We start from the raw sequence: 12,275 nt of genomic DNA, 5'->3' as shown, positions 1-12,275 counted from the left end.
AAACCTGTGCCACTGTGGTATCTACCAACTTCAACTCTAACTTTACCATAACTACCCTTTTGTTGTACTGTAGGAAGCTTTTCACACACATTCCAGTGCTCTTTCTGAGCATTATCCCAACCCCAGGATTACCGTTTAGAGATCCTGTGTGTATTATTCTGTAGCTACCACTCCAAAAGTCTTCCTCCTCAGGCCACTTCACTTTGCTGATTCCTAGCACATCAATATTCAATCTTTGCATTTCCACCTAAGGGTTTTCTAGCTTACTGCAAGTCCTACTTGATCTCACGTTTCATGTACTATCCTCGTACCTTTATCACAACTGACCGATGTACCCTCTCGGTTAGTCCCTGCCCAGAGATTTGAATGGGGGACTAGTTCACCACCAGAATTTTTCACCGGAGAGAATTTCATCATGTCAGATAATTTAAAGTTGGAGTGGCTGCGACTCCTCGGGATAACATTGTGGTGGTTTCCCCATGCCTTACAAATCGCAGCGCTACAGCCATCAAAGTAAATATTACCACATCAGAAGTGAAATGAGTGTCACTGTACTCACCACCGTGGTCTCCACCTCCACTCATATGAAGAAGAGCTGCTACCCTTTCCCCTGGGTGATGTGAGGCGTATTTTTGGCGGCCTCCCATCGCCAAGTAACGGCATATTCACTGGTTTAATGCATCATTTAGATGACCTATCTTACCCAGGGATAGACCCATACCACCTCGGAATGCAGCCATTTTTTGTCCACGACTGCTTATTTGACAAGTAAACTCACTTACATCGCAACTAACCTCTACATATCTCTCGAGGTTGACCCACCATCTGCAACCCAGCTGACGCACTCGGTGGCTTAAAGCTCAGCCGTGAGAAATCAACAATATCCCATGCAATTATTTTCAAGGATTGCAACTTGACACTTTAATTGAGGATTCAAAGAGAATCCAAAAAGAACAGTTGTTTTATCTTGTTTAAGGAGAGGTCAAACTTCTTCACATTTTCCAAACATCCTGAGTGTGAGAAACGTACACAGCGTGCAAAAAAAATAACCTAATAATTAAATGCTTTTTACAGTTAAGTGTTGTCATTACAATAATGACATTGTTATGGTAGGGCATATTCCAATGAATTTATTCAATTTCAGTGCTTAGTGAGGACCAGGGGCGCCGACTTATAAAAAATATTGGGGGGCCCATATCGGGGGTCTTGCCCCAGGAAGAGATTAAATTCAAAGTGTGTCGTACCACCGTAACACTATCATAATTCACACCACTTGTTTTCGGTTAACCTGCTTACTGCCTGAAAATTATTTGTTTTAACACATTGTTGAATGTATTTTAAAAAGTAACTATCGTCAAACATGGGAAATAAAAAATGCCAATATATTTTTGTGATTTCACAAAGCATAATATAACTTAATTATTATCTGGAATTATTGAGGGGGCTCCACCCCCCCTAACGAAACTTTGAGGGGGCTCGGGCCCCCCCAGGCCCATTGGAGTCGGCGCCACTGGTGAGGAAAGCCAAATTCTTATAACTCAGCCTACCCTGAAAAGTACGGTGGCAAAGTAGGTAGGATATTGGCAAATGTTTGGAAGGACCTAGGTTCAATTACCGGGTAAAAATTTCAGATGCCTCCTCAGCAAAAAACCTTGAGTTGCAAGGTGCCCCAGGGAAAGAAACGGACTCTCTCCATCCTGAATGTGTGATATCACATGCTCGTGGCTTATTCTGGGGTGATCTCTACCCTCACTCATTCAAATCAACCTTCAGGTTATATCACTGAGTGAGAGAAAGTAAACTTTGTCCCCCCATTAGAACCAAATTTCTGGCTGGTTGCCTGCATTCGATTGATACAAGGAATATGTGAGGACATAGTTTATGCATAAAAGAGTGTAAGATAAGCTAGAAACAAAAGAAATAGAACAGTAAAGAACAAGAGGCTAGTATACTTCTATAAGATATGTTACAAAGAGAATTTGTTGAAAGTAATAAATATAGAGAGCTGCAATGCAATGCAATCTCATAACACAAAGTCACTCATAATTTCAAGTAGTTAATTTATAAAATAGTTCAAGAGTCGACAGTTATCTCTAATACCTAGTCATAGTACAAGAGAATATATGTTGCAGGTATATCACAATATTCTTGAATTCAAATTCCCCAACAAAAATCTTAATTTCTCCTGACATTTTCACTCTTTCCTTCAGATGATTACATAAAATTTTTAATGTGTTAGAAAGAATGAGTTTAAAATTAATTTTATACATATTCACATTTACGTTTATTAATAAAACACACTCTAATGGCAAATCAATATTTATGTATTTCTCCAAATTTCAAATCTAAGAGATGGGAAAAATAACTATGTCAATGAATGAAAGCTGGTTGTCTTATTCAATTTGATGCATGTACTTGGCAAATTTTTCTCTACTCAACAATTTTCTCTTTCAGAACATATTACCATCAAAACATTCTAATACCAGTGCCAAGGAGCTATAACCTTCCAAAGAAGTTGGTGTACAAATTTAATCCAGAATTACTGAAAGTGTAGTATGTACATAACTATTTAAAAGAAATGAGATATTTGTCTAATTAAGATGAAATTTATACTTTAAATGAAAGTTTCCTACCAAATTAGAGGACAAATACCAACAACTAAATTTTAATTATACATATTAAATACAAGCTAGCATAATATTGAAGGAGGATTTTCTAGGATATGTTAAATATAATACAGAGCCTAAACATTATTAATGTAGCTTTTAATTTTTTATAGTTACGTTAGTAATAAGTACTTAACAGTTTTTCAAATGTAAATACGGTATATAGCTTGTAAGATAAACAGATAAGAACCAATAATTTCTTCATTTTATCCATAAAAGATACAATATCCTACACAAATATTTACATCAGGATTAAATATGAAAAAGGAAGTCAATTTCCCTGATGCAAGTGAATATTCAACCATCAAAGTTCATTTGAAAATACAACAATACATACACAATAACAAATAAAAAAAATATCCAACAAGGTTCCAACATAAAGGTCGATATTGGCAGGTATTGAAGAGAGGATTGATTATCAAAACACCTCATCTTCATAAAGAACATTGTTTATCGATGTGATTTATCTACTTCTGTGACCAACCCAAACATTTTTGGCAGTACATCAATGAAATTATCACTGATATTTGCACAGTACAATGCAAACCTCACACAAAATCATCAACTTGAACAATAGCTTCATAGCGAGAGAATAAACTAATCTACTCTCTCATTATGAGCCATTATATGCAATAAGTAATATTATGATGCAAATTGCTTGGTCTTCAATGCTATGCATTCAGGGTTATTTTCTGGTTAAGCACTGATGTTACAATGTAAGTCACATAATAATGTATCACTGGTTTACCCTGAAACTCTCATCAACGAAGATGAATTCATAGAAATAATGCAAGAAGCAAATTAATGAGTCACCCTTTAAGGAGTGACTTTTGCTCAAGGTGTCCCATTTCCCTAAGAGCGGCAGCAACAGCATGTCGCATCTGATGGAAACGTGCAATCGACGCTGTGAAATAGATAACACCTCCATCGCTCGTGACCATGCGCATCTGTATACTTGGCTCCAACACTCGAGACAAAGTGCTGTAATAATATACAGAATGGTTTCATTACATGATGAAGCAATTTACATACAGAGGAAAACTGGGAAGGATTTTGTGGAAATTATACAAACAAATGTAAAAATAATTGTAAATTTCAATTTATTGTAGTAACAAATAAAAATAAACCTCATTTTTCCAGCACAAATGCTATCATCAATATTAAGACCATAAAACACTAGTGCTGGAACCTGAGGCAATTCCATTAATGAGGATAAGTTGGTAAAAAGAGATGAAAGTTCTCATTTTATATTTTGATGTGAAGTAATTCACAATTGTCTTCTGGTTTTCTCTGAGGTCAGTCATATTTACAATGATTAATAATTAAAAAATAAATTCTTTGCTGAAGTTTTGGTTTTTACTGTAACTATCTACAGGGCTATGATGTAATCACCAGACTAGATCATCAATGATACATAAAAAATTACTCCTTCTGAATCAAGTTAGTTATTATACAATATGCACTGCACAAAATAGGAAATTTTTGATCTATATTTACATTTCTTTTAATAATTGCAACAGTAATTAGTGTTCTAACTAGTTAGCTCAAAAAAAAACAAATATAATCCAAATATATAACCGTCGTAATACCATATTTTTAAATTGTTAACACATTGCAAATTCACATATACAATTACATAAATTTTAACACCTACATCAGAATAGGAAATTACATATTGTTGAATTTCAATGAAAAAAATTTGACCAGCCTCTGAGAAAACTAGAAGACAATACAAATTCAGTGGTCACAATATTAACTATAGCCAACAATTTTTAATAACCTACGTAGGAATATTCATTGCACAACAATTTGAACTGGGAAACATAATTGTAATACATCTCCAAATAAAGTCCCACCCAATTTCAAGGACTTAACCATGGAAAAAATTGGCCACTTGCTCTAAAATATAGCGTTCAAGAATACAATCATTTCTTTCCTACCAGAGATTTTGAGCAATGTGGTACCAGATTGCCATCATACAAAAGAGAGCCTAAGGTGTCAGAAAAATGTTTTTTTTTCCTCTCAGAAATGGACAATGGAAGAATAAGATAAGAAAAAGTATACCCTTACAGAAAGTAGACTCTTTGTTGTATACGCACAGATGCTGGACAAAAACACAAAGCCTCTCACCAATGATGTGGTAAGTGGAAGGCCAATGACAAAGAGATACTGATGCCTTGGAATAAAGGCATTTCATCCAACACTATGCATGGGTCTATAACCGACGCTCTGAGGTGGGGTATATACTTTCTCACCACGTACCTCAGGAAGGGAAGGAACAAAGGAAAGAGGCACCATGGTGATCACGAGCATGATGATGCCTCCATTGTAGGGATAGGAGGGGGAGGAAGAGGGATGGAAAAGGAAAGGGAAGACCATCCCACGAGAAGAATGGTCCAGGTTTTTTCCCTCTAAATGTCCAACACCACAGTTAGGCCAGCCAAAGTTATCTCACCAAAAGAAAGGGGGCAGAGAAGACGGGCAACTGCACATATTTCTTGGCCAATCCCTGTCCTCCATATGCAACCCACATCCTAGGCTTACTAGCAACATGATCTATAAGCCATGAATTGACCAATGTTTCCAAAGTGCATTCCTTAGCCTTTCTTTACTGGAGTTTCTTGTTTACAAGAAAAGGAAATTCATTTGGTAAGTTCCACTCTGACACTTTATTTCCAAAAATATATTTTCAATACTTCAATTCCATTATCAAGGTCCTAAATCCATAAGTGTTGAAACCAAACAGTGTTAGAGTGGAACGTATGTACCAGTGAATTCTATTTTCCTATTTTGTGGTTCCACAAAGGAAGACCGTAAATACTAAACCTTTGGTTTATCTATGGCAAAGGGCAAATTTTCCTTCCTGACCATACAATATTAACTCCTTCTCACTGCCACGGGATAATTCTGGCTTGCTAGATTTGATAACATGATGCCTTATATTCAAAGCATTCAAACAATGAGTTGAACCTATTTTCCTTACTTTGATGAAATGATGACGTCTACACGCCACTGCATTCTCTCCACACGAGGCAAATGCGGGGTTGATGGCTCCCGTAGCAGGGCAACATCAAATGATGCCCTTTTTGGGCCGTACAGCACACCGACCATGTCAGCTATACACTCTTCTGAGAATCTAAAAATAGAAATACTTTTAAGTAATTGCAATTAATAAATTAATTAAGAAACACGACGGACCCCGGCCTATTGAAACGGGTATCCTATATATAAAAACATCTACGACATTGGAAATGGTTAAGCAGAAAAGGAAATGCAAAAGTGGAAAGATGAATATTTCAGACAGCAATATTCAATAGTGGCTTTCCTTACTTAAGATCTCGCAGGTCACTCTCGAATATCTCAGATTTCAAACTTCCCGGTTCTAAGCGAAGGAATGCATGAACAACAGCATGTAATCCTGCAAATAATTCATCTAAATTATCAGGAGCTTGCTGTCCTTTTTGAAGCAGACACTGTTTCCTGATTTTGTCCAAGCATCCATCCTGAGTCACTCTTCCTTCGATTGCATTGACAACCACTGAAAAAATACCATGCCAGAAGAAATTATGGTAGGGCGTTAATTTTTAACCCATATCAATTACTTAGTTCACTAGCCATGTTATATAAACAACTCTCCCCCTCGCAAAGGAGGTACAACATTGATAAGATATTCAAGCTAATTTCAATGATCACTAAATATTTACGCTGTAGCAGCAGCCTAAAACAATTCTTGGATATCCCATCTATGTTTTTAGATAGAAGTTTAACTGCTAAAGGTATTCGTGTGCTTGGGAACAACGAATTATCTCCGCCGGGCCCGATTAAATTTCCGCTGGCACTCATGATTGCTCATGTTTAAACAAATGAAAATCTTAATTGGCTCTTCCTGAACAGCAGAAGAACGCCAAGCGGAGAATTCATTTATGAAGTGAGGTTGTGTTTATTTTGATCATATTTCAATTGGATAGACTATTGTAATGTTTTTTGGCCCACAAAGTTGAACGTACGATAAATAAAGCAACTATGGCATCCGGTCGCGTGAAAACGAAATTAGAGAAAACTGGTGGTAAAGTCTGACTTAAATCTAAATTTGCATGGAAATATCAATATATGACTGACAACGAATCAATGGATAGCGTAATCGGGAACCAAATAACATAGCAATTATTATGCTCTTATTTTTTAGAAATAGTGGCGTACAGTGAAGCTGCTGTTAGGAATAATGCGGCAGTTTTGGAATACTGTCGTACATCTATGGCTGCCTTGTCAGGAGGAACAGCAGGCCTTCTCGGCCTGACAAGTTTCTACGGCTTTGCTTTCTACGTATTTGCTGTAGTTGGTCTGTGGGTAAGAATGAAATTAATAGTCTTATGAATTGGCTAGCCTTATTAAACTTTGCTGTGTGGCCAGTTAATTCATCATAATAAATCCTCAGTTTTGTATCTTTCTAAGCTCATATTCCCTTGTGTGAAGCATATTTTTATGTATTTCATTTTTCGTTTTAGGGGCTGATTCTGGTTAAAGCGGGATCTCAGTGGAAGAAATATTTTATCAGCCGTAAAACCATTTTAACTCATGGGTTCTTCGGTGGACTCTTTGTATCCTTTTTTATTTCATATTTTGGTGCTACAGTGTGAGGTTTAAAAATCTGTCAATGTCATAAGTCAACTTCCGTTGTGTATTAGTTCTTATTTGTGCATGAGTTTCACCAGACCATCATTTTTATGCAGCATTTAGGAGTTGAAAAACTTAAATATATTTTTAAGAATTTCATTTCTTTTTTAGTCATATCTATTGTTTTATTCCATTATTTGTAGTAATAATGATATATTGTAATTTTTAATTTATATTTAATATTTCTTAAACTCCATTAAATGATGAATATATTTCCTTGACTCATACCTATAGACCTACGTGCTGTTCTGGACGTATCCTTTTACAAAACCTGTGTATTGGAGTGAAATATTCGCCGTTGTTTATCAGCGGTGACGAATGGTTTTTGCTAGTGTAATACTATAATTATATGATAATATTCAGATTAATTGATTAACGCTTAACCAGTGACGTGCAATTCTTGGTACACTACCAGTGACGTGCGGTCTGGGAGACCGCATTAAATCAAAAGTTCATAAAATGTTGCAACGCCATTTCTATTGTTTTTTTTAATTTTTCTTTAAATGCTTAACTATTCTAACACTTATGTCAAAAGTTTTACATTCCCAATACGAACCAATTTGTCAGTAAAAATTGTTATTTGAAGCAGGATCAAAAAACTGATGCCAAAAACACTTAAGTTATACATAATTATAATATGTATGCATCAATATTTCAAAATATTTAAAAATAAGGCCTTAAATGTTAAAGTTAGAAGACTAAGTAATAAGTAGATATGAAATTTATCCTGCTCATTCATTTTCTTGATGCATTCTGCAGGCGATCAAAAGTACAATTTTTCACAAAAGCACACACAGGCTTTTGGCATTGGTAAAATAAGAAAGAGGTTTTCCGTGGTTTTGTACGGCGGGAAAAGTCTACCTACTGCCCGTATTTCAAACATTTCAACTTCTTCAGCCTCTTCCTACGCTAGATAGAGAATTTGCACAATAATTTATCCTACCCTTCTCGGGAGTGTTACATTTAACATTCTCCTTCCCATATGGAGTCTAACGAGATCTCTGCCATTGATTTAATGCAATTAAATTGTGTCATATCTCTATATCTTTCTCAGACTGCTGAAGCGTAAAAGAGTTGACAAAGGAAATATATAATATTCTGAAAAATACTGTCATTGGTAACCTCCCGGATGTGTATGTACAGTACAAATTGTGTAAAACATCTACGCCATCTTTAGTTACGTTGTTAAATGCAATTACCACTGGTTTCCCTGACTATATCATCACCTACCCTGTAGTGCATAATTGAAATTAAACAAACAACCTTATATATTTTGGAGACATTGGATATTAGTCTTGTTCTCTGAGAATCCGTAAAATGAAGAGCCCATTATGCATCCTTTGGATGACACAGAATCATTAGACCCTTCTATTTTTTTGATCGTACCAACGTATTCAATTGTAAAATTCGCTCATCAAAAATCTGAGTCTAATAATCAAGAGGTTCAATATCCCTACCAGTGATGTAATGTAATCCTTCAAACCAAGTTTCTGAGTAATGGTGTTATGGAAGGGTGTACGAATTTTCCTCTTTGGCTCATTTGATTACCACTGGCGATTTCTCCTGTAAAAAAATTGTTCTTGCCTGGGGAGATCTTTTACTACATCACTTCTGTCATCATCTGTGCTCCCTCCTTCACTATCAGTTGTATTTGCCGACAGATTTTCACCCTACTTCAGAAACTACGCACTCGAGGGTTTTCTGATTACTTGAAAAAAAGGGGCAAAAAAACGCTTCTGACAAATCTAGACGTAATGTCACTTGCATTTCGACGTTTCACTCTCGCTGTTTCCAAGGCTTTTATTATTTCTTGTTGCGGTAAAACTCGATGCTAAGATGTTCTGTCCCCAAATATTTAAGAGGAGACCGACTGCTGAAAGATACCCGTAAATAAATATTGCGCTCCAGCCGTGAGCGCACGAAATTTCAGTTCAATTGGTTCCAATTTACAACTTACATTACACATGTATTTGCTACCTGCTAAGAGTGCGAGAAATTCACCACTATTTTCTTCTAATTATTGGTGATATTTATAAAAAATGTTATCATTTAAACAACAAAATGAGCGATATTTCCAATAAAAACTGTTTTTCATTCGCCTTCAGAAACTTCTTGATTGATCATTCATTCTAACGCAATGAATTTTTGAAAAATTAAGTGCTTAAAAATCCACTTTGTACAATTAAAGATGCTTCTTAGCAAAATATAAATAATTCTTATGCTAAATAAATCACTACGAATTGTTTTTAACAACTTTTTGAATCATTTCCACCGGCTTGGCCATTATTGATTTTTCTAATTTAGTGACGTGCGGTCTCAGAGACCGCTAATCGAATTCAATTGCAAATTTACAGAAATTAATAAAAGGAACGTTAAATTTTAAGAGTGGGATATCCTTGTTATGCAAAAATATGAAGCTAACAAGAATTATAGATATTTTGAAATACATATTAATTTTGAAAATATTCATATTTTTAGAAACGCAGCGGTCTCTCAGACCGCACGTCACCGGTTAAGGGTTAATTTTTGTTTTTAGCATCAGCGATATCGTTCAATATAATATGTTGCCTTTTCCAGCTTAATATATTTGTTTTGTAGTGCTTCTCCGATGCTCAAATGAAATACTTCTTTTGATATTAAATAAATTATTTCTTAGTTTTTTGAGAGTAGTCAACTCATGAACTCCATTTAAAAGTAATCTTTGACTTCGTCAACAAAATTAAGCATTTACCATGTAGGCATAAAACTAGAAAAAGCCATTGACAAAATTGTTCATTACTTATTATGTACTAATCCTCTGGATCCAAAAAATGGAATCTGACTAAGGGGGAGAAGGAAAATATGACTGCACATATTGAAAGTTCAGTCATGAACTCCATTTAAGTATGATGTTACAGTAATTCAGGAAGTATCAAGTATATTGGAAACATCTCCCTTAACATTATTACATCATACACATGAAGATGTCTCAGAGACATCTGAGTGGTCGCATGTGTGGGCAGAACATTTGTCTCAATTTTCCTATTACTCTCTTCGTTTGCTTAAATTATTCATAGCATTTTATATTTATGAATTATTCATGATTGTAAAAAAGAGGGGATGCTGATAGGCATAAATATCACCAGAGATCTGGAGTGTAGAATATTTCAACTCTGCTGCATGAATGGTGATGAAATTCATAAAGCTCAAGGTCTATGGTTCAATTCCTGGTGGAGGGAAATTTTCCCCATGGTAGTTGATGTGAATTTCACCGCTGTTCATGCCACAGAGTCAGAGGTGTAGCAAGGGAGGGGGTCTGGACCCCTCCCCAAATATTAAAAAAAATTATTTTCCTATGCAAGAAAAAACAAAATATTGAAAAATCAGGAATTTACAAAATATTTTTTTTGACAAATGAAGTTTTTTCGATTATGAAAAGTGTTAAAATTAGTTTAAAATCCATTACTTAGTACCCTGCTTTTCAATAATTTCCCCCCCTGGTTTGGGACTCTTCCCCGAACGAAATTCCTGTCTACGCCAATGCACAGAGTTGTTCTAAATTATCTCAAAGTGAGGCTTAAGTGCTGGAATGGTGTTTACCACTGAGAGTGGCTTCTTTGGAGCCCATATTCCCTTGCATTGCTATCCATCCATGCCAGTCCATTGTGTTTTCGTCTTCCTGTAGAATATTTTCCCATGCCAACCATTTTGGGGTGAGAAGGCCCTGGGAGTTAGTTACAGCATTCTTAGCCAGCAATTATAATATCCATGTTCATATCTTTGTCATGGTAAATGTTACTTTTACAAAAAGGTTGAATTTGGCATCCGTGTCTCTAATCAAATACCTGCTGTTACATATATTTTGTTCTTTCACATTTTCAAGCCCATATTTGCAGATGAATTTTCCTTAATAATTTTTCAGATTCCTTTATGGGATGGTGCATGTTTACTAAAAGTTTAAACATTCAGCAAGTGGACCAAATATTGTCAAATTTAGTTGAGCTTGCTGAATCACTACAATCAACCATCTTATCGCATTCTGTTATGTTCTACTTATGTTGTTTCGTGTGTGTTTCTGCATTCTGTTGAATTTTACAATAAATAATGTCATCTATTGATACTCGACTTATTTTCAGTAGACAACTGTTTATTTTTGTGCACTAGAGAGTCATAGTTAAGTATTTAAATAAGCATAGCAAGAAGGTCTTCTAAAAAAATGTTGATTTAATTCAACTGATGTCATTATGACTTGGTGATTTGAGAAGAGTATGCAATATCATTAGCTCCATATGTCCACAGCATTGGCTTTTCTCTGCATCTTTGTAGGTATTGCTGAATAGGTGACAACAGTTTGGCTGACTGCTCCGTCAGCATCTTCAGGTTCAGTTGCCTGATTTGTCTTTTTTATGCTCTCCCAGTTGTGCCAGTTTAAGGCCTGCAAGCAGGGGCATGACCTGGTTTCTCCTTACTTGGGACTTGCTAGCCTGAGTTTATGTTGCATTCGAGGAAGAATGACCTGCAGCTGCAGTCATTTGTGCTGTTTGGTAGGGAGAGAAGGGTGGCAGAAACCCTGCATCTGCATTAGCCAGCTCTAAAAGGGACCACAGCTTAATGCTGTATCCGATGGACTAAGTACACCCAAGCCTCATATAGCGCAAGGGATGCATTCCTTGGGGTCTTACCGCTATACAAATTTGCGTTATATATTACATTACATATATTTGCATTACATTGGGAAGATAGGGATGCATTCCTGGTAGCATAGATGTTGGGTATCGAATTTCCTCTAAACTATATATATTCCTATTAATAGCCTTGGAAAACCTTATTCATATAAACTTTAAAATATCTTTAAAGATAGTAGGCACGCATTCAATGACTTTAATTCACGTTAAAGAAAAATTCGTTCGCTTTTGAAATTCCTTCCTGTTGTGCAGGTGGGCTAACATCTGCTCT

The 12,275-nt window shown here is 35.8% G+C and overlaps 3 protein-coding genes across 4 annotated transcripts in view; 2 read left to right on the top strand and 1 right to left on the bottom strand.

The window, feature by feature from the left end:
* The window catches only part of LOC124161193, a 29,398-nt gene extending 26,482 nt beyond the window's left edge, over positions 1–2,916 (top strand). For both annotated transcript variants that reach the window (XM_046537440.1, XM_046537439.1), the window contains exon 8: positions 2,455–2,916. In XM_046537440.1, coding sequence (XP_046393396.1) covers positions 2,455–2,554 — 100 coding nt within the window. In that variant the 3' untranslated portion in view covers positions 2,555–2,916. The remainder of the gene's footprint in view (positions 1–2,454) is intronic.
* On the bottom strand, positions 2,304–6,532 carry LOC124161194 (COMM domain-containing protein 5-like). Its single transcript, XM_046537442.1, has 4 exons — positions 6,371–6,532; positions 5,997–6,204; positions 5,650–5,802; positions 2,304–3,647 (listed from the first exon to the last, which is right to left on the bottom strand). Exons 1-4 carry the CDS (start codon positions 6,507–6,509, stop codon positions 3,476–3,478), a joined length of 672 nt encoding a protein of 223 aa, XP_046393398.1. The 5' UTR covers positions 6,510–6,532; the 3' UTR covers positions 2,304–3,475.
* Positions 6,533–6,545: 13 nt separating this feature from the next.
* Positions 6,546–11,435, top strand: LOC124161195 (ER membrane protein complex subunit 6). Its single transcript, XM_046537443.1, has 5 exons — positions 6,546–6,732; positions 6,853–7,013; positions 7,172–7,264; positions 7,575–7,594; positions 11,242–11,435. Exons 1-5 carry the CDS (start codon positions 6,690–6,692, stop codon positions 11,270–11,272), a joined length of 348 nt encoding a protein of 115 aa, XP_046393399.1. The 5' UTR covers positions 6,546–6,689; the 3' UTR covers positions 11,273–11,435.
* The last annotated feature ends 840 nt before the right edge of the window (positions 11,436–12,275 follow it).

The sequence above is a fragment of the Ischnura elegans genome, chromosome 6, assembly GCF_921293095.1.
Source record: "Ischnura elegans chromosome 6, ioIscEleg1.1, whole genome shotgun sequence".
NCBI lineage: Eukaryota > Metazoa > Arthropoda > Insecta > Odonata > Coenagrionidae > Ischnura > Ischnura elegans.
This window is presented reverse-complemented; position numbering and strand designations above follow the sequence as displayed.